This window comes from Eptesicus fuscus, chromosome 7 (genome assembly GCF_027574615.1).
Source record: "Eptesicus fuscus isolate TK198812 chromosome 7, DD_ASM_mEF_20220401, whole genome shotgun sequence".
Lineage (NCBI taxonomy): Eukaryota > Metazoa > Chordata > Mammalia > Chiroptera > Vespertilionidae > Eptesicus > Eptesicus fuscus.
The window spans coordinates 85,718,406-85,740,821 of record NC_072479.1 but is presented as its reverse complement, the minus strand read 5'-3'; the positions used below and the strand labels follow the sequence as shown (position 1 = coordinate 85,740,821).

The following is a 22,416-nucleotide window of genomic DNA, read 5'->3' as shown; positions in this document are numbered from 1 at the left end:
ATATAAAAATCCAGTGACTGGAACGACCGGTTGCTATGACACCCACTGGGACCAGCAAACCGGCCAACTTCCCGCAGTCCCTCCCCCTGGCTGACCCTGCCCATGATTGCCTTCTCCTACCCCAATAGGGGGCAGGACTGGCTGGCCCACCACCCATAGCCCCTCCCCACAGCCAGCCCCACCCCCAATCAGCCCCCATCACCCCGATTGGTCCTCAGCCCCTCCCCTTGGCTTTCCCCGCCCCTGATTGCCTCCCCACCCCATTCGGGGGAGGGGTTTGCTGGCCAATCACCCCAGACTGCTTTCCCCAGCTGGCTTGGCCCTGATCAGGCCCCGATCAGGGGTGGGTGCACCGGCAAACCTCCTGACATCTTTTCCTCTCAACAGGCCCGGCCCCGATCTTCCCTGAATGGGGTCAGGCCAGCCAGACCCCACCCATGCATGAATTCATGCACTGGGCCTCTAGTATAATATTTCACATATATCACATATTCAAGGTAGGCAAATGTAGGTTTACAGTTGTTCATATGGAAAATAATACAATAATTAATAAATAATACAAGGGTAAACTCTATTTTGTGTACTTACAATTGTAAGCCTACTTTTGCCATACTCTATATGCATATAGAGTATATATATATGATATAGGGTGTCCTAAAAAATGTATGCACACACTTTGAATAATTATAAAGGCAGTGTTTATTAAAATACAATTCATTTTCAAAATTGAGCTATCAGGTGTTAAATGTGTATACATTTTTTTGGACATCCTGTATATCCTCCCTTTTTCTTTTTAGGTATAGTTGGAAGATAATTCAACACCATTCCATGTCCTCCTAGATGTCTCAGGGCTTGTTGGAACATTATTAACCATAGTATTTATTAAATATGCCTTTACTTGAGACCATACAACAATGATACCCACTATTGAAATGATGGAAATACTAAAGAAGCAAGTTTGAGGGAGTAAACTTCTTGAAAACGGAATCAATAAAAGTTGACAACCGTAAAGGTAACATTTATCATGACTCCGCTATCTGTAAGGGACTTAGGGTTTACCTTTTTCACTGATGGTTTCACAGGTATGAAGCCGGACACCATCTTTACATCAACAATGACCATGTTGGAGCTGGGTCGTTCTCCGATATAACTATGAAGTCAAGGCATAGGGACAAGGCATTCAAACAAATTCTTTGGAATTCATTCATGATAGAAATCTTCCCTTCTCCTGCCCTGGCTGTTGTGGCTCAGTTGGTTGGAGCATTGTCTTGTATACTGAAAGGTCTCGGGTTTGAATTCCCGGTCAAGACACATACCTAGGTTGTGGGTTCAATCCCTGGTTGGGGCACATACGGGAGGCAACTGATCAATGTATCTCTCTTACATCAATGTTTTCTCTCTCTCTCTCTCTCTCTCTCTCTCTCTCTCTCTCTCTCTCTCTCTCCCTCTCCTTCCTCTCTCTCTAAAATCAATGGAAACATCCTTGGGTAAGGATGAAAGAAAGAAAGAGAGAGAGAGAGAGAGAGAGAGAGAGAGAGAGAGAGAGAGAGAGAGAAAAGAAAGGAAGAAGTCTTCCCTTCTCTTTTATTTCTAGTGTTCCCTACTTCTATCAACCATTATGCTGCTCCATCTACTCTATTTGCTTCTGTTATGGTTGTTTGGGAAACCATTTCATTTTTGAAATTGTGCTTTGCAAGATATGGCAACATTATATTTTCAATGTTTAAAACTTTTCAGTAAGAGTGAAGAATACTTTCTTGTTAATAAATATTGCAAGAATTCCACCTTCATTATGTGTGACTTGGGTAATGGCATTCCCCCACACAAGAAAATTCATTTTGTCACATTTTACAAAAATTGTGGTAGTGATTTAGGATTTACCTAATGTTGATGTGAATCTGGAATTTCCTATGAGCAGCTACTCCATTACAATTCTTGGGAAGAGTATCAACATTCAGAGCGAAGGGAACTTTCCCTTCTTTCTTGGGCAGGATGTTATATCTCAGAGATGTCTAAAACAAATAGAAAAAATCCTATAATTTTTCACTTAAATAGTCTATCTCTTTTAGGTGATTCATACCTCCCCTTAGCACACATTACTTTTTCCTTTTTGAAATTCAAATATAATTACTGAGACTTTTCCCCCCATTTGTAGCATCCCCCAAACCCTGGCAGTCTCACCTGGAGATACACACATCCTGACCCTGACACTGTTGTGCTGTACTCCCCTGGAATCTCTGGCAATGCAACCTCCTGCAGCAATAGGCGATTGGCGTCGTCTACTTGAAATTCTTCTGAGAAGGTCTGTGAAGACTTGACAGTGACTGTAGCTGCTTTCTCCCTTTTAGTGAAAGTTGCTGCTCCATATTTGGAGAGGGCTTGAAGAGCTACCACCGTATCCTGAAAAATATGGGTGCAGAAATCACAGGAGAGAAAGGTAATAAAATCATACTAGGTGTAAACCATATCAACATTTCTCTCTCTCAGAGTTATAGATTTATAAACACAGTTCATTAACTGAATTTCAATTCAGCTCAGGCATGGTTATTAATCATGAGCTATTATAGATACTTTGGGGGAAATGAAGTTTCCTCATTCAAGGAGCTTACAATATACACATGGAAAGAAGACTCAAATATTTGACATAGAGGCTATTTCAAAAATTTATAAATTTATATAAAAACTAATAGCCCTGCACACGAATCCGTGTGCCAGTAGCTCTCTGCCACCCTCCTGTAGCTCTCTGCCCACTGCACTGCCTTCCTGTAGCTCCCCTCCCGCTCCCCTCCCCCCTCTCCCCCCATAGCTTGCTGCCCTGCCCCCTCCTGTAGCTTTTCACTGCCACTTGGACTTTGCTGTCCCACCCTCCTGCGATCCGTGATCTGGTCCTTACTGGGTTGGTTGTTACACCTCAAGGCATAATGGCTAATTAGCATATTCCTCTCTTATTATATAGGATATTTGTTGTAAAAATTCAGAAAAGGTTGAAAAAATTAGAGCTAAAATAGTAGAGTAGAAGGTGAGAAATATGGTTATCTCGGAATAATGAGAAAAGTTTATATATACAGAAGAGAGGCATCAGGGAGTATCAGGTGTGGAAATGTTGTAACTGATAACACAGAAAAGGGAGTGAGCCAATGCCAGAAAAAGTGAAGGGATCAGTCTAACTAGATGGAAATATTCATATTTACTGGGGAGAGGAAATATTTTGGGTAAAATATTACATAATTTTAGTCTTTGGATGAAAAATATTTGTGTTACCAGGAAAGTAATCTTATAAAAACACTGCTTTAGGAAGATTATCTACTTTACGGGAGAAAAGATCTGGGACTTTAAACAGAGCAATAATCCACGTATGAAATAATGAGGCTGGGACCTTGGTGATGATGGAGGAAAGAAGGAAGTACAGATTAGAAACTTCCTTCTAACTATTCAATGATTCAACTCGTAGAATATGATTGGGTCTCCCTCTGTATTCGTCTATTTATTTTTCTTCCTAGAGTTTCTCCACAGACCTGAGTGGAGGAGAAGCCTCCAGTGGGGTTTTGTTGCTTGGTGATCCACTTCACAATACGTGAAGCTACGGACAGGTCTTCTGAAGATGGGGCAGGCTGGGCGGTAAGATAGGCAAGGAGCAAGTAGGATGTCATCTCCACTTCAGCAGAAGGAGCCCGGGGTTGATAAGAGAATGCCTCAGCTTCTTGAAGTTTCCCAGGACGTTGCCAGTGGATCGAGTCTCCTTTGAAAGGGAAAAAGACACCATTGTAAGCTCAGAGAATGGTTTCATGACATCATTATAATCAGAGCTCTTGAATTGACATACGTGAAGTAAAAGTATTAAGTAATCAACAATCCAGAAAATCTTTGCTAAGAAAGTAAAGAAAGGTCCCATGTGTCTTTCTGTTTATTACATACTTGTACGATATTAGAAGATGGGCTGTATAGAGTTAAAAATATGTGAATTTGTTAAATAATTCATGTTACCTAGAGAATTTGTTTTTGGTTAATGATAATTATTCTTATTATCCTAATAACATAACATAACATAACATAACATAACATAACATAACATAACATAACATAACATAACATAACATGTACAGTGTGGCATGATAGGTATGAGTTCAATCGGTCCTCTTCCTTCTTCACTGGTGATTTTTGGAAGTAAATTTTGCAGAAGCAGCTCTTACCTTCTTTCACAGCCTCTTTGTCCAGTGATTGAAGCAGCTCACTTCGCTTGGCCTGGTTTCCTGCTAGGGCAAAGGCATAGGCCAACAATGCCTTGGTATAGACAAGACTTCCTTGGGCTTCTGAAGTGGATTCCCATGCCCTTTCCAAGCAGAATAGAGCATTGCGGACCATTGGGTGCTATAAAGAAGAAAGGAGATATTAACACATTGCGGACGGATCACGAGAATTCTCGTGTTTTCTGTTCTCAGGCTTGTGGCCAATCACTTATCTGGCCACTGGGTAAAGCTAGCAATAAAACTACTGGTCTGCAATGTGTGAAGATAGCAGGACCAGGTTAATGCACTGTCCCCAGGCTAATTCCCGATTAAAAGCCCCAAGGTGCCTGTACAACCTCATAGATCAACCAGAGAATAATTTCCTCTACAGCTTCCAAAAGGATGTAGTCCTTTGTGTTCCAGAGAAATACACCAAATTTAAATAACACAAAAACTACAACTCATTTCTTTCGAGTCTCATGACTTTCTTTTCTTACATTTGTGAGAGGCAGGTACAGGGAATGTGCTAGTACATACAGTGACAGGCAGTGGCATCTCCAGCAGAGCAATGGTGATGTAGGCAGAGAGCGTCACCTCATCATCTACTCCACCCTGTAAGGATCAGAGGCAGAGATACTAAAACACTCCAATATTCATCAGCCCGAGTTGGCTAAGCCTACATTTCCCTGTGGGCATCTTAACTAAAAAGCATCTTTTCTTGAGTAATAGTATTGATTTTCCTCTTTCTTCCTCCACCCTAAAATTCTTGAATCTGTCCCAAATCCCTTTCCCTCACTTTTAGTAATATTTTGGGGGTTTTTTTGCACACTATTTTCATTCAATAAAAAAATTGCTAATTAGTTGCTAGATATAAAAAATTTTAGAGTCTACCATCCTCCCTCAAAGCTATGTCACCAGGTCTTGAGGAAATCAACAGGAGCATCATTGCTCTGACATAGCACCGTCTTTAGGAACCGAAAAAATGTTAAAGATATCACCTTCATAGCATTGTTTAGCAGTGATCCAGAGCGCTGAAAACAGCCATTTTCCTTTTGCTTCTGTGAGAGCCAGGTGAGGGAATTCGTGATGTGTGAGTCCTCCACAAAGATGTGTGACCGGGCTTGAGAAAAGGCCTTAAGCACAAATGCAGTGAGCCTGTCCAGCAAAGAAGAAACTGAGACATGAGGACAAGCTCACTTTGTGCACTGCCTCCAGACACTGATGTTCATAATTCAGTGAAGGAAGTTACTGGGGGGAATTGGTAGGAAAATGATACTAGAATACTGAATATTCTCTTCTTTGTCCAACAAATATCTGAGTCTCTTCTGTAATTCTGTCAATTTTATTGGTTTCTCCAGAGTTTATACTTTTCACTTTTTTTTTCTCACAAAGTGTTTGTTGCAGCCTTCAAGACTTCCCACTACCCAAACTTCCATTTTCTTTTTTAAAAATATATTTTTATTGATTTCAGAGAGGAAGGGAGAGGGGGAGAGAGGTAGAAACATCAATGATGAGAGAAAATCATTGATTGGCTGCCTCCTGCACACCCCACACTGGGGATCAAGACCACGACCTGGGCATGTGCCCTGACTCGGAATCAAACTGTGACCTCCTGGTTCATAGGTTGGCACCCAACCACTGAGCCACACTGGCTTGGCAGAAAACTTCCATTTTCTGAATGCTTTTACTACATCACAATCTCCTTCTGTGCTTTCCAGGCTCCCTTTTGTTATTGTATGATGTAGAAGCTTCTTCCTTGATCATTTCATATTATGACACTTTCTGCCTTATATTTCCATTTGGGGGCAACATTTCCTTATTTTATTGCTCTCTACAGTGCTATCAGAGCAGGTAAGCTTTCACAGATGAATGGTGAGATCACCCAGTGTGATGACACCCATATGTGTTTTTAACGCATAACAGATTTCCATAAAAGAACTCCAAGCATCAGAGAATATTATTTCCATAATTCTGAAATATTATGGTCTACAAAGAGCATATGGAAATAATTATCTTACCAAGTGTTTCCATGACTTGTACCACCACGATCCCCAAAGGTACTGTATGAACCATCGTTGTGCTTATAATTCAACTGTCGTTGGTACCCTGAAGAAGTTTGCATAGACTTATGAAATAGCAGAAACATTGGAGAACTAGTCAGTCTTTTCCTCAAAACTCATTGAGCAGTAATAGAAAAACTACTATTTTATTAAGATACTAGAGGCCTGGTGCATGAAATTTGTGCACTGCTGGGGCAGGGGGTGTCCCTCAGCCTGGCCTGTGCCCTTGGCAGTCCGGGAGCCCTCGGAGGCTGTGCGACTGATGGCTTAGGCCTGCTCCAGACATCCTTAGCACTGCCACAGAGACAGGAGAGGCTCCCACCACTGCCACTGCACTCACTGAGCAGTGCTCCCCCTGTGGGAGCGCACTGACCACTAGAGAGCAGCTCCTGCATTGAGCATCTGCCCCCTGGTGGTCAGTGCACAGCATAGCAACCGGTCATTCCCCACTTTGGTCGATTTGCATATTAGCCTTTTATTATATAGGATCTCCAAGACTTGATGATGCATTGAATTTTCTGATTGTATAGTGTGACATTTTATTGGTATCACAGCAGAAATAATTATTAAATCTTAACCAAAGGGATGCTGATTTGAATTCACTGAAGGATATATTTAGGGACTCAATTAAAGTTCCTCCTATTGGGGGTAATCTCTTACCACTGATGAGATGGCTGATGGCTTTGGACTTGATATTTTCTGTCAGCTGTCGTGTCTCATTCAGATAGTTCAAAACATAGATGTTAGGGACAAAAAGCACCATATTCTGCTCTCCACAACCATAGGGCATCTGGAGAAGATTCTGAAGATTTTGCATGGCAGAGCCTAGTATATCACCTGGGGAATGAAAGATATAGAAAGATCAGAAGAAATTGGAGTTGGTTTATGTTGGGATAGGAAGATAGAAACTAGCTAAGTGAGAGGTCAACTCACTTATGAAGGTAAGGACAAGAAAGCATAGGAGATGCGAAAATAGAAAGAAAAAAGTAAGAAAAGTAAAGTAAATGGTTCAAGGATGGGGAAAAAAACACAAGGAAAAAACTGAATGGCATGTCTGGTAAAAACCAACTATATTGAAATATATTAGGAAGCATCACTACTTAGTCAATCCTTTGAAGATGAGGACACAGGGAGGTGACCCTTTTTACTTTCTAGAGTATATCCAAATATATCATAACATCTACTCAAACCTTTTCTGATGAATACACAATGCAATCTTTAGCTTAGTGCTCTTTCTCTCAATCCAGTGACTCGAGTCAATGATCTCATTCACCATGGATGGTGAGGCCCCAGGCACTGGAACTGTAGTGGTAGACATCTGCTTCATTTGGGCTGGGAGACTCACCCAAAACTGAATACGTTGCTCTGGCAGAGCCTTCAACCACGTTTGAAGGAACTTTTAGTGACAACTTTTCAGGTACTCCAGTTTCTAATGAAAAAAGACAAATACATACACTGAGTGGCTAGATTATTATAATCTCTGAATGCATAATAATCTGGCCACTCAGTGTGTATATTTAGAGGCCTGGTGCATGCATTCGTGCATGGGTGGGGTCTGGCCAGCCTGGCCAGGGGGAGGGGACATGGGCGGTTGGCCGGCCTGCCTACTGGTCAAACTCCTGGTCGAGGGGACAATTTGCATATTAGACTTTTATTATATAGGATATACACTGAGTGGCCAGATTATTATGCATTCAGAGATCATAATAATCTGACCACTCTGTGTATAAGGGAGGGGGGAAAAATGAGAGAAATGTTCTATTTTTGTTTGAATATTTTTTCTCTATGTGATGAAGATCCAATTTTTCATTTCTCTTGGTTCTTATATAATTTCCTCCATGCAATTCAAGTTTCTCCTAAAGCAATGAGTCATCTCATAGTATAGTTCCTATTAATCATATCTATTGGTGCTAAATTTCTATAGATTTTCTATGTGCATACCTTATGATATACTTATTTTCTTCTCTTCATTGTTTATGTTAATTTCTAATATCATTAGATTTTTAAGAAATCACATTTATTTCACAAATATATATAAAGTGTTTGCTATGTATAGCTTCTGTTTTAAGTGCAATGATATAGTAATTTTCAAAACAGATTTCCTCATTTCATGAAATTTTCATTTTTACGAGAGTAATAAAATAACAAATCAATATTTAGAATAATAGATGTTAAGTTTTATAGAGAAAATTAAAGCAGAGTGAATGTTTAAATGGGTAAGCTAATAAGAAAAGGCCAGTCAGGAAGTCCAGGCTCGGGGGAGGAGGCACTCCACTAAAAAGCTCATTGATAAAACAATCATTGGTGACTTGAGACTTTAAGTAAGTCGGGGAGTAAGACTGATAGATATCTGGGGAAGAGACTTCCAGGAAAAAGGAGCAAAGAGTGAAAAGACTCCAGAGATGAGAGCATGCTGTTTGTGCTCCAAGAGCAGATTATCCCTAAAGTTCTTAAAATGATTATTTAAATAAAAAACATGAATGCACTTAAGCTATTAGTTGAATAATAAATAGTATTGATGCCAAAAAGATATTTCAGAATTTTGAAAAAGGAGAGAAGTTCGGGAAACACAGTTTTGTATGGAAGGAATCCTGTCCCACAGTCATCAGCTTTTGTCTTTATTATTAGCCAATATCTTTTAGGTCTTTTAACTTCTTTACATCTTCAGTAGGAAAAGGCTGTTCCTACCAAATATCCTTAGGTTTGTACATGGGAAAGTATACAATTTTTTTTTTTCTCCCAGAAGACAACATGCCTCAAGGGTCATTTTGTAACCATATACTTTGGCAAGTGGCTAAACATGAGAATTTTGTCTATTTTTGATACTTACCTGGTGCACAGAGGAGTGTGTTGAAAGTTTCCTCCTTTTCTATTCCTTCAGGCTTTATATTGAAAGAAAGAATAAAACATAAAGTGACACTGAATGTAGAGAGAAAAATCAGCCACTCTTATGTAGAGTAAAAATTTGAGTTGTGGATACATCCATATTTGGGGAATTAAATGTCACCGTCACATACATATTAGACAATAAGGTCTCTGAGAAAGTATACCTGCGTACCTCAACCAATAAGGGCTTGATTACAGTATCCTTCTGTCCAAACATTGGGACTTTAGGCATCTCATTGCCGCACAATTCCTGAGACTGGAGGACTTCCGCAGTCGCTGTGAAATTCACCTTCCCTGAGGAATAAGATTCTTAAGGAGTTAATACAGTGATTCTATATTTAATTTTTTTTCTCTTTTTTAATTTCCTCAATATATGTCATCATTTTCTTTCAATCAACCATTGTTAGAGGATAAAAAAACACATATATTTGGGTCAGATAAGAAAGCAAATCATTACCACTCACCCAGTGACTTGAGGGTCACAGCCCAGGACACAGTTTTCCGCCCATTTCCACAGATGCAGTGAGATTCTTCATTCTTCTCTACTGGAACAGCCAAGAAGGCAGGAGAGTCCTCCAGCTCCACGCTAACCTGTCCCCCATACCCACCCACAAGTTTGAGAAAGAACACAGACAGAGGGTCAGTAACAGGGGACTGGAGCTTAAAGGGACAATGCACCCTAAATGAGAGGCTTTGAGAAATTGTTCAAACAGGGTACATAAATTGTTCAAACAGGGTACTTTTCCAAATTGTTCAAACATCATACACTTGGCAGTTTAAGTGTTTGCAATAAAGGAATTGAAAAACTGACATGAATTAGGATAAAGGCCCATACAAGGAAGAAATAGTTTCCTTAGAGTGAAACAATGAAGTAGTCAAATGGAAATGATATCTGAAATTAAGACTACACAGATAATATAGAGTCCCAAATGAATACAACCTTACCACCTTGGACCTGTCAGGTAGTTTTGCTCTTAGTACCCATTCCATTCCAAAATTAAGTTGCATCATAGGCAATTATGATTTACAAGAATTCCTAGGACACCTAGGTAGTGAATGGTGATTGTGTCCCTTCCTTCTCCTTTTGCTCACCTGTAGAGAAGTGCCCTTACCCGAATGCAGTGGGACAAATAGTTGAACACAGTGGCTTTGAGTGTAAAGGCTTCTCCTCGCACCACAGAGTAAGGGAGAGTGAGTTCTAGGAAGAAGGGCTGGAAGACTTGAAGAGAGATGATGGGGGAGAGGCCAAGTCCTGTTGTTCCAGACAAGCAGAGTGCACTGGCCTTCCACTTCGTGATTGTATCAGGGACCTTGATTGCCAACTCACTGCTACCTGATGAACTAATGAAAAGAAAAAAAGGAAGAGAGTGAGTGAGTCCCCCCACCCCCGTCCCCGCCCCGCTGCGCTTTTTCTTTTTTTGGCATAGATCATAGCTGATCCTACAGCAGGGTAACTTAGCAGCCTAGTGTGGCAAATGTTAAACTTTATATAAAGTTTGTCACTATTAATGAAATCTCTGAAAGTTTTTCTTTTCTTTTAGGGGAGAGGCTCGCTTCCTGTTTTCTATTATTTTAAGTACCTCAAGACTAAATTAGAAAAAAAGTTGCATTGTTGCACTGTAAGGTAAATTAACCCTGAATCTAAATATTTACCAGAAAAGAGTGGAACAGAATTGAAAGGATCAGGATCACAGGATAACAGCAGAAACATAGAGGAGAATTCAAACCTCCTAAACTCAGTTCCAAGCAACACACCACTTACTCGAGTGACACCAAGTCCCAGATCCAGGTCTCAGGGAAGTAATTCCGGACTGTCTCTTTCACTCCCTCAGCTGGAAGGTTTTCTCTCATCATTGGGTAAGGTGCAGAAGTATATCTTACACGTGAGACTGGAAGATCCCCTATGAAAAGACAACATTCAGAGCCCAATGTGAACCTCATTTTTATCATTAACTTTTTATAGTTGCCTTATTTATCCAGAAAAATAAGATCAGTTGCTCAGTGAATGTTTATTATTGGAACAATTAAACCTACCAGCTTGTTACGTATATAGGAAGGCTAATTCTTTTACTTCTTCCATCTAGAGGTAAATACATTTTTCTCTAGAAATGAAAACAAATGTAGCTCTTCTTAAGCTGATTATTCAAGTGGTGGAGAGAAGAATAAAGAGTCATTGAATACACAAAGTAGTGCTTTAATACTGAAATGGTGATCATGTATTTCCCTTTTGTGGTGAGACTCAAACTAGAGATATGGATAGTAGCTACTCCAAGAGGATTTTAGGGATAATTTTTTTGCTTAACAGTGATTGAGATATGGAGAAATTAAAAAGAAGATATAGAACAGTATGTATTTTGTCGACAGAGACTCAATAAAGGACAGAAAATGAGCATTATATTGACCAGAAAAGACTTTTCCAAAACAGACTTTAAGGTGATCATTGAAGGATGAGAAACAGGAGAATGGAGAAGGCATTTCAAGGAAATGTCTCTCCATCCAAGTATGCACACAGAGATTAGAAGGGATGCTCCAAACCACTTATCCCTCTGGAGTAGCATGTCTATTTGGGGGGTTTGTTTAATGTAGCTGAGTATACAGTAGGTATAATTATATAATAAAATATCATGAAGATTAGGACAAATAAATTAGATCTGTTAAGGCGGAAGTTAGCTTGATTTAAAAATGTTACTCCAGAGATCAAAAGATATATAAAGATAATATGTATAATATCTATAATAATAAAAGTGTAATATGCTAATTATACTTCTGGATGTCCTTCTGGACGACCTTCCGGATGAAGCCAGGGCTGCAAGGGAAGCCCGGGTCCCGGGTGCCAGAGGGAAGCCGGTGCCAGCAGCCGGGGAAAAAAAGGCCTACTCTTGCACGAATTTCGTGCATCAGGCCTCTAGTATAAATATAAGTATATATGATACACATATATAAAATACAGTTGCACATACTCTTTTAAAACCTTAAGTACAACAATTTTATGAATCTGGAAGTAGTGACTATGTATGAGAAATAAGCAATGTTTTATTTTATTTTATTAATTTTATCTTTTTAAAATAATTATTTATTTTTGAAAATATTACGTATGTCCCCTTTTCCCCCCTATTGACCCCCTCTAGCACATCCCTGCCCCCAACCCCAGGCCCTCACTGCCCCATTGTCAGTGTCCATGGGCCATACATATATGCATACAAAGTCCTTGGTTGATTACCTCTCACCCACCCTCACCTTCCCTCTGAGATTCCACATTCTGTTCCATGTTTCCATGTCTCTGGATCCACTCTGTTCATCACTTTATTTTGTTACTTAGATTCCACATATGACTGAGAGCATGTGATACTTGTCTTTTTCTGACTGACTTATTTCACTTAGCATGATACTCTCCAGGTCCCTCCATGCTGTCTCAAAGGGTAAGACATTCTTCTTTTTACTGCTGCATAGTATTCCATGCTACAAATGCACCACAGCTTTTTTATCCACTCATCTACTGATGGGCATTTCGGCTATTTCCAGATCTTAGCTGTTATAAATTGTACTGCTATGAACATAAGGGTGCATACATTCTTTCTGATTGGTGTTTTGGGTTTCTTAGGAGAAATAAGCAATGTTTAAGGATGATATGCCTTTCATAGTAGTTGGGACAGATTGAAGTGAAGCAATACTGGAGGAAAGGAAGGTAAATTAGTGTGGCTTTTAAGTAATAATTTGGTTATGAAATAACAAGAGACAGGACTAAGGTGGTGTAACTAAAAATTAAATAATGAATAAGTGACAAGTACTAAATGCAAAATTTGGAGAGAGAGAGAGAGGGCGGGGGGGAGGAGAGAGAGAGAGAGAGAGAGAGAGAGAAACAATTTCCTTACAAATACTATATGTTGGGGAAAAATGTTAATTGAAGAAAATTTGCCAAGAAGTTGCTGAAGTCACAACATTTGATACTTAGAAAAATAGCTTTTTATCCCAACCCAATCTAGCAAAGCATCACTTTTCTTTTTTGTTATTCTATTTTTCTATTATTTTATGTTATCCTAGCAGAGAAATCTCACCTCGAGGAGCTCCTCTGTCCATAGATGATTCTGTATAATCCTGAAGCAGCTGACAGAAATGTGGCTTGTGGATTTTTGAGTTGGTAAAAATATTTAATCCTACAGACTAGGAGAAAATAAATTATTAGAGCATATTGGCAATCTAATCTTGAGGCTTTCACTATTATTATGCTAGAGGCCTGGTGCACAAAATTCATGCATGGGGGTGGAGGGTCCCCTCAGCACAGCCTGTACCCTCTCTGGGACTGCTGACTCTTAACTGCTCACCTGCCTGCCTACCTGATAGCCCCTAACTGCCCCCCCATGTCAACCTGATCACCCTTAACTGCCCCTGCCTGATTGGCCCCCAACTGTCCTCCCCTCCAGCCTGGTCACCCCTAACTGCCTCCCCACTGGCTTGGTCTCCCCTTACTGCCCCCACTGCCAGTCTGGTCACCCCCAACTGTCCCCCCCCTCACCAGCCTGGTTGCCCCTCACTGCCCCCCTGCTGGCCTTGTCACCTCACACAGCCTGCTGTTCAGTCTTTTGGTCTTCCCTCACTAACTCCCCTGCTGGCCTGGTCACCCCACGCAGCCTGCTGTTTGGTTGTTACTGTGAGGGTGTCCCAACCAATTTGCATATTACTCTTTTATTAGTGTAGATACACATCATAGGATCATGAGAATACCACACAATAGAGGAGAGAGCTATTTTATAAATATAAAAATGGAGTCACAGAAAGTATAGTTTATCCAGTTAGTGAATAGAAATTGGGATTAGAACCCACTTCTTCTGATTCTTATTTCTGAATTTTGTCTGCTATATGCTGATGCTTTTTAGCCTTGGATGTTCTCTTTCCTTCCTCCCCTCAGAAAACAAATATAACACATATACATATATAACATATATATGTATATATATCTACACTAATAAAAGAGAAACATGCAAATTGACTGTCCCTCCACTACACTCACCAGCCAATCAGGAGCGACTATGGAAATTAACCCAACAAAGATGGTGGTAGCCATGGAGCTGGAATGAGCAGGAGGCTTGGGTTGCCCCTGGCAATGGAGGAAGCCAAGCTTCCCGCCTGCCCTGGCCACTGCTGAAGGAGGCACAAGGAAAAAAAAAGGAGGGGCTAGGATCCTGGGTCACCGGGTGTGTGTGGCCAGCCTGAAAATTGCCCTCAGCCCCTTACCCAGGCTGGCCACACCCCCATGGGATAAGGGTTCCTGCTGGGCGGTTTGGCCAGCTTGCAAACAGCCATCAACCCCTCACCCAGGCTGGCCAGGCACCCCAGGGGGGGGACCCCCTACCCTGAAGGGACATGGTCAGCCTGTAAACTGCCCTCAGCCCCTTACCCAGACTGGCCACGCCCCTAAGGAGTAAGAGTCCCTACTGGAAGGTGTGGCCAGCCTGCAAACAGCCATTAGCTCCTCACCCAGGCTGGCCAGGCACCCCAGCAGGAACCCCCACTCTGAAGTGGGTGTGGCCAGCCTGAGAACAGTCCTCAGCTCCTCACCCAGGCTGGCCAGGCACCCCAGCGGGAACACCCACCCTGAAGGGGTGTGGCCAGCTTGAAAACAGCCCTCAGCCCCTCACCTAGGCTGGCCATGCCCCTCTAGTGGGGACCCTCACCCCATGGGGGCATGGTTGGCCTGCAAACCACCACAGGCCCCTTGCCCAGGCTGCCCCACACCACAAGGGAATCCCCACCCTAATCCGGGACACTCTTCAGGGCAAACCAGCTGGCCCATCCCATGCACCTGGCTTCTGTCTATACCAGTGATGGGCAACCTTTTGAGCTTGGTGTGTCAAACTTCGCCAAAAAACTGAGCATAACTCGGGTAGTGTGTTACTTTGAGGAAAAAACTAACTACAAGACTCTAGTCGCAAATGTTTCATCCTCAGGAGCAGCAAATGTTTCATCCTCGGCATGTGGCCGTGTGTCATCAGAAATGGCTACGTGCGTCAGTGCTGACACGCGTGTCATAGGTTCACCATCACTGGTCTATACTAATAAAAGGGTAATATGCTAATTAGACCAGGAGACCTTCCAGGAGACCTTCTGGACGTTCTTCTGGAAAAAGCCATGGTGGTGAGGTCAAGGTAGAGGCGGTTAGAGGCCAAAAGGGAAGGCAGTTGTGGGTGATCAGCCTGGTGGGAGGGGGTCATTGGGGGTTATCAGGCTGGCGGAGGGGGAAGTTGGGGGTGAGCATACCAGCAGGGGTGCCAGTTGGGGGTGAGCAGGCCAGTGGGGAGGGAAGGTGGGATGAGCAGGTCAGCGGGGGGGGGGGGGGCAGTTGGGGGTGAGCAGGCTGGCAGGGGGGGCAGTTGGGGGTGATCAGGCAGGCAGGGGGGCATTTGAGGGCGAGCAGGCCAGCAGGCAGAGTGGTTAGGGGCAATCAGGCAGGCAAGCAGGTGAGCGGTTAGGAGCCAGCAGTTCTCGATTGTGAGAAGGATGTTTGACTGCCGGTTTAGGCCCGATCCCTGTAAACCGGCAGTAGGACATCCTTTGAGGGGTCCAAGATTGAAGAGGGTGCAGGCCGGGCTGAGGGACCCCCCCTCCATGCATGAATTTCATGCACTGGGCCACTAGTATGTGTATGTGTGTGTGTGTGTATATATATACATACTAGAGGCCTGGTGCACGAAATTCATGCACGGAGGGGGGTTGTCCCTCAGCCCAGCCTGTACCCTCTCCAATATGGGACCCCTCAAAGGATGTCCTACTGCCGGTTTACAGGGATTGGGCCTAAACGGGCAGTTGGACAACCCTCTCACAATCCAGGACTGCTGGCTCCCAACTGCTTGCCTGCCTGCCTTCCTGATTGCCCCTAACTACTTCTGCCTGCCAGCCTGATCACCCCCTAACCACTCTGCTGCCAGCCTGTTTGCCCCCAACTTCCCTCCTCTGCCGGCCTGGTCACCCCTAACTGCCCTCTCCTGCAGGGCTGATCACCTCCAACTGCCCTCCCTTGCAGGCCTGGTCCTTCTCAACTGCCCTCCCTTGCAGGCCGGGTGCCTCCCAACTGCCCTCTCCTGCTGGCCATCTTGTGGTGGCCATGTTGTGTCCACATGGGGGCAAGATCTTTGACCACATGGGGGCAGCTATATTGTGTGTTGCAGTGATGATAAATCTACATATTACTCTTTTATTAGATAGATAGAGGCCTGGTACAGGGGTGGGGGCCAGCTGGTTTGCCCTGAAGGGTGTCCCGGATCAGGTGGGGGTTCCCTTGGGGCGTGGGGCGGCCTGAGCGAGGGGCCTGTGGTGGTTTGCAGGCCAGTCATGCCCCCTGGCAACCCAAGCTGAGGCCCTGGTATCTGGAATTTATTTTCCTTCTACAATTGAAACTTTGTAGCCTGGGGCTCCCTCCAAGGCCGGCAGCCATTTGTGTTGGGGTTATAATTGAAACTTTGTTGCCTTAAGAGGGTGGGCCTGGCCAGGGTGTGTGGAAAGCTTTGCTTCCTCTGTTGCCTGCGGCAACCCTGGCCTGCTCTCTCAAGCTCCATTCTGCTGCCATTTGTTTGAATTTTTTTACCTTCTATAATTGAAACTTTGTAGCTTGAGTGGAGGCTTAGGTCTGGCAAGGGCAGGCAGAAAGCTTGGCTTCCTCTTTTACCTAGGAAACCTTGCTCTCTGTGGCTGTAGCCATCTTGGTTTGGGTTAATTTGCATGCTCACTCTGATTGGATGGTGCGTGGCTTGTTGGTGTGTCGGAAGTATGGCAATTTGCATATTTGTCTATTATTAGGTAGGATACATATATATATGTATATATATATATACATATATATATGTGTGTGTGTGTGTATGTGTGTGCATACATATATATATGCACACACACACACACACATACCTCATAGCTTTATTGCAGAGAGTAATTTTTTTTAATTTGAAATTATAGGGTTGAAAATTTTTTTCATAGTTTTAGTAAATTTTGCTTTGTTTATGTTTTATTGGAAAGTATCCTTTTCCCTGAATAGTTCTGCTCAATTTTTTTGTGATATATTTTTCCTTTCTCTGTTTTTTTTTTTTAACTATCTTGAATCTCTGCATGCAAAACACACATGAAGATGCCCACAGTTACCTAGAGCCCACCTGTTCCCAACATCATGTTTCTTCAAGAGTAGCCACAGTTAAACACTACTTGCTGTCCTATCTCAGAGTACATGGGACACTGTGGAACTCTGAGCACAGTGGCCAATGCTGGTAGCAATATGAATAGGAAGAAAGAAATAAGAAACAGATGTTTAGGTGAGAAAGATGAAGGGATAAAGCAAAAAAAAAAAAAAGACTTATGGACACAGACAACAGTATGGTAATTGCCAGAGGGAAAGGAGGATGGGGGTTGGTAGAAGGTAAAAGGAGGGATAAATGATGATGGAAGAAGACTTGCCTTGGGCTGGTAAACACACAGTACAATATACAGATGATATATTGTAGAATTAAATACCTGAAATCTATATAATTTTATTAATCAACTAGAGGCCAGGTGCACGAAATTCATGTACAGGGGTGTGTGTCCCTCAGCCCAGCTTGCACCCTCTCCAATCTGGGATCCCTCTCACAATCCAGGACTGCTGGCTCCCAACTACTTGCCTGCCTTTCTTCCTGATTGTCCCTAAACAATTCTGCCTGCCAGCCTGATAACCCCCAATTGCCCTTCCCCACAGGCCTGGTCGCCCCCAACTTCCCTCCTCTGCTGGCCTGGTCACCCCTAACTGCCTTCCCCTGGAGGCTTGATCACCCACAACTGCCCTTCCTTGCAGGCCTGATAGCCCACAACTACCCTCCCCTGCAGGCCATCTTGTGGTGGCCATCTTGTGTCCACATGGGGGCAGCCATCTTTGATCACATGGGGGCAGCCATCTTGTATGTTGGAGTGATGGTCAATTTGCATATTACCCTTTTATTAGACAGGATGTCTCTCCAATAAATTCAATTTAAAAAATCAACCAACCAAACAAAAAAGAAATAAATGTTTAAAGATGAAACAGTGAACTAATCAGCCTAGAGTCCTTTTAATCCTTCCACCACTAATGGATTTATGACTCTGAAAGTTCCAGAAGGTGGAGATTTAAATTATTGTCTGCTAGGTTGCAGACCTCTATTGAAAGATCACATATGTTTTCCTCAAGGTATAATGAGAATTCTTTTTCTTTGGGATAGTGACCAAATTTAGTCTCACAACCTGGATAAACTCCCTTTTCATAACTCTACCTAATTATAATCAATCTCAAAGATACACCTTTTATTTGACACACCTAAAGCATGCTGACATCTCTATCTCAAGTATTGTAACTATTTTCTTCATGAAAATCTACTTTCAGTTTCCTGAAATTGTACTGCCCCAAGAGATAGATGGCTCAAGTTTTGTACTTTGGGTATTCACTCATCCAACATGTATTTATTATGCAAATGACAACTATAATGGCTAACAACAAGGTAGTCACCTTTCTAGGGGTGTCAGAGGCACTAAAGAAAATATTTTTTCACATATTATTATTTCTGAGAATCACTGAGAGGGGCATATGACAGTGGTAACTAGCTTTGGGGTCAACTTAATTAAAGTTGTGGTCCCTAAAAGTCTACCACTTGCTATTTCAAATGCCAGAGAAATTCATGATTAAATATCTGTATGTATACGAAGTTAGCTATGTGTCTGAGGTTTTCATGTTTTTCTGTTAATCATAGCTTTGTTTGGGGACAGGAGCAAGGGCAGGATCAGATTCTAGGGCTTAGAAGTCCATTTGTTCTCCAGTTTACAAGGACTTAGAGGTCAATTCTGGTTATGTTTTTAGGAAGAATTACCTCAAAGATACTGTAAACATCACCATCATCCAGGATACGCTTTGGTGTGTAAACAATTCCGTTGTGAATTATGTCTTCTGCAATTATGCATCCTTCAATGTCTTCATTCATGAAACCATCATATTGAACATTAAAGTCTTTCTTTACTGGTAACAAATTATAGACCTAAAAAATTGAGAAAAAAAAGGAAAACCTCTTGGATTTTGTTTTCTTATTTTAAGTGTGATAATGTTCAATCTGGAATTTCAAATCTCATAGTGTTTTAACACTCCCATGTCAACATTATAAAAACCAATACAGGGAATCATAGAGAAATACCAAAGATTAGGGATCCTAAGCCTCTTGTTGTGCGTAAGAAATTAACATAGAAAGAAATCAAATTAATTGATCCAAGTCTCAGGTCCCATTTTGGTTGTGTAACAATAAAAGCCAAGTCACCTGTCTCCCAGCCCAAATGCCTACTTTTAAAAGGAAGCAAAAAATGTGGCTAGTATAAAGAAGTGTAACAAGAGAACAAAGGCCCACTATAACCCCATCACTCAGGAATGACCTCTGTAAATACTAGATTTACTTCTTTTTTCCTTTTTATATGATTAAGTTCTTACCAAGATGAAAACATTTTTTACTCTACTATTTTAAGACCACCTTTAGCTTGAGAAAAAATTAGGTGCAGTTTTTTCTCTGAAATACATCAATTTCAGTTCAGCTTTTGCTCCAAATAAAGCCACCTGCACAGTCACATAGTGCTGGGGACATTAAAGACACTCTGGACTCCATACAGACCTCCTAATCCGGTTGCTATCATTTTTTATCTGAACTACAATAACCTCATAACTGTCTCCATTCTTTTATTCTTATTCTTATACTTTCAGCAGCAAATAGGTTCTTCTTAATAGATAAATCTAAACTGTCACTCTCCTGCTTAAAACTTCTCAGTAATTTACTTATTGTCAACTCCAAATTCCACTCCAAGTTAACAGAGTTGATTTTCCTTACTTTCCATTCCACCTATGGCCTCTACCATCCTCGTCTGTCACAACTACATATTTATCCTTTTATTTATTTATTTATTTATTTGTGTTAATCCTCACCTAAGGATATTTTCCCATTGAATTTTTAGGGAGAATTCCAATTGGTTTTTAGAACGAGAGAAACATCCATGTGCGAAACACATTGACTGGTTGTCTCCTGTACCCACCTGACCAGGGCTCAGACCTGGGAGAAGCCTGCAACCAAGGAACGTGCCCTTGACCGGAATTGAACCCAGGACCCTTTGGTTCACAGGCTGACACTTTACCCACTGAGCCAAACTGGCAAGGACACCTTATCCTTTTTTAGAACACTCCGGACTTACACTTATTCTGACCTCACACCTTCAGGCATACTACTTTCATTCATTGCAATGCCTGCCCCTGTCCCTTCATTATCTGACAATCTAAGAAGACAACTCTAATCACTCTATCAAAAATTGTTTAACTCCCCCCAATTCCTTGTTATTTATTTGTTTGTTTGTTTGTTTTAATACATCACAAAACTATAAGTCTAAAATGGTCCAAGACCACATCTGATTGTTCACCATTAGAACTATTTCTAGAGTAGTAGCCATCTTATAATCAAGATGTCACCAATATTTATTAAATAAATAAATATGCCATGAAGCCTGTAAACTATAGGGCCCTTTTGAAAATACTTTGTTATGACAGACATCTTTAAAAGACAAGTTTGAGTGGAAACTCTCTTTTGTCTATAATTAAAACCAGAGAGTAAGTGCCTGGATTTTAAAGAAAGCTTAAAAATCTGGCATTTCGCATACTATCTTGAAATGTAGTGCAATTGAAGTGGCACTAATTGAAATTTGGTTCAAATCCCACTTTTAAAATATATTTTTGGCATATTCTTTCTATAATTGCTTAGTCTATTTTAGCTGTGCTTTTTCACTCATAAAATTGAGGTTATAATACCCACCTTAAGAATTATTATTCAACCAGAGGCCTGGTGCACGAAATTCATGCACTGGGGGTGGGGTTGGGGCCCTTAGCCCTGCCTGCACCCTCTCTCAGTCCAGGACCCCTCGCTCCTTACCACCCTTCTGCTCACTGCTCCTTACTGCTCAGCTCACTGCACTTTAGTGCTGCTGTGGAGGCGGGAGAGGCTCCTGCCACTGCCGCTGCATTCGCTAGCCATGAGCCCAGCTTTTGGCTGAGCGGTGCTCCCCCTGTGGGAGCACACTGACCACCAGGGGGCAGCTCCTGCTTTGAGCGTCTGCCCCCTGGTGGTCAGTGTACATCATAGTGACTGGTTGTTCTGGTCGTTCCACCATAATGGTTGCTTAGGCTTTTATTATATAGATTATTCATTTGTTAAAATGTGTTAAGCATCTTTTTAAAAATTTTATTTTAATTGATTTCAGAGAGGAAGGGAGAGGATAAGAGAGAGATAGAAATGTCAATGATGAGAGAGAATCATTGATAGGCTGTCTCTGGCATAATCAGAGATCAAGTCCACAACCCTGGCATATGCCCTGACTGGGAAGCTAACCAGGAATAGAACTGTGACCTCCCTGGTTCATAGGTAGATGCTCTACTACTGAGCCATTGAGGCCAAGTGAGCATCTTTTATATAAAAGGTACTGTGCTAGGCACAGAGAAGGTTGTGGTGAGCAAGATTGTTCCTTCACTGAGAATCTCTATATATAAAAGCCTAAGTGACCGTTATGACTCAATGACCGGAATGACTGGTTGACCAGTCACTATGATGTGCACTGACCACCAGGGAGCAGACCCTCAACACAGGAGCTTCCCCCTGGTGGTCAGTGTGCTCCCATAGCCAACCTCCCGTGGTTCCTCCCCACTGTTGGCTGTGCGCCCCCCTCCCCCCCAATAGACCTCAATCACTGGCCAGTCTGAGGGACCCCACCATGCATGAATTCATGCACCTGGCCTCTAGTATATTATAACAGAGAATGAAATGAGATGATAAATGAGTACCTTGGGCAATGCCTTTCTTGGAACCGAACTGAATTTCAACTCATACATAACAATACATTATGCCTGACATGCTGAAGAACGTGTCCTTTGTAATTATAATTTCCAACTTCCAAATATGGACTTATCATAGGTGCATTTTCTAATATTCAAGACTGAAATAGGACTCACTGATTGAGGCGAGAGCTCAGCTTCAGGCTTCATTAGCAGCATACTCTGGTCTACTGCACGAAGGGCACAGAGGGACTGAGGAGTGGCTGTGACCTTCAGGTTGATACCTGAAGCTGGCAGGCTCTTGGCTGAGGAGAAGCTCAAATTTACCTGTCAAGAGAATACGCTTATAGCAGCAAATTTTTAATTACAATCTCAAAAATCTTCTCTACCCTAAAGTAGGCCTTGTTCTTTCTAC

At 42.1% G+C, this 22,416-nt stretch overlaps 1 protein-coding gene across 1 annotated transcript in view; it reads right to left on the bottom strand.

Moving 5' to 3' along the window:
• The window catches only part of LOC103285404 (pregnancy zone protein-like), a 48,865-nt gene that overhangs the window by 2,103 nt on the left and 24,346 nt on the right, over positions 1-22,416 (bottom strand). The window contains exons 15-32 of the mRNA XM_054719282.1: positions 22,179-22,328; positions 19,024-19,188; positions 13,228-13,333; positions 10,935-11,061; positions 10,285-10,513; positions 9,637-9,763; positions 9,345-9,466; positions 9,117-9,168; positions 7,632-7,715; positions 6,947-7,123; positions 6,245-6,332; positions 5,225-5,381; positions 4,764-4,838; positions 4,191-4,368; positions 3,516-3,739; positions 2,182-2,400; positions 1,882-2,012; positions 1,060-1,150 (exon numbers count right to left, since the gene is read on the bottom strand). Of these exons, the coding sequence (XP_054575257.1) occupies positions 1,060-1,150; positions 1,882-2,012; positions 2,182-2,400; positions 3,516-3,739; positions 4,191-4,368; positions 4,764-4,838; positions 5,225-5,381; positions 6,245-6,332; positions 6,947-7,123; positions 7,632-7,715; positions 9,117-9,168; positions 9,345-9,466; positions 9,637-9,763; positions 10,285-10,513; positions 10,935-11,061; positions 13,228-13,333; positions 19,024-19,188; positions 22,179-22,328 (2,502 nt within the window). The remainder of the gene's footprint in view (positions 1-1,059; positions 1,151-1,881; positions 2,013-2,181; positions 2,401-3,515; positions 3,740-4,190; positions 4,369-4,763; positions 4,839-5,224; positions 5,382-6,244; positions 6,333-6,946; positions 7,124-7,631; positions 7,716-9,116; positions 9,169-9,344; positions 9,467-9,636; positions 9,764-10,284; positions 10,514-10,934; positions 11,062-13,227; positions 13,334-19,023; positions 19,189-22,178; positions 22,329-22,416) is intronic.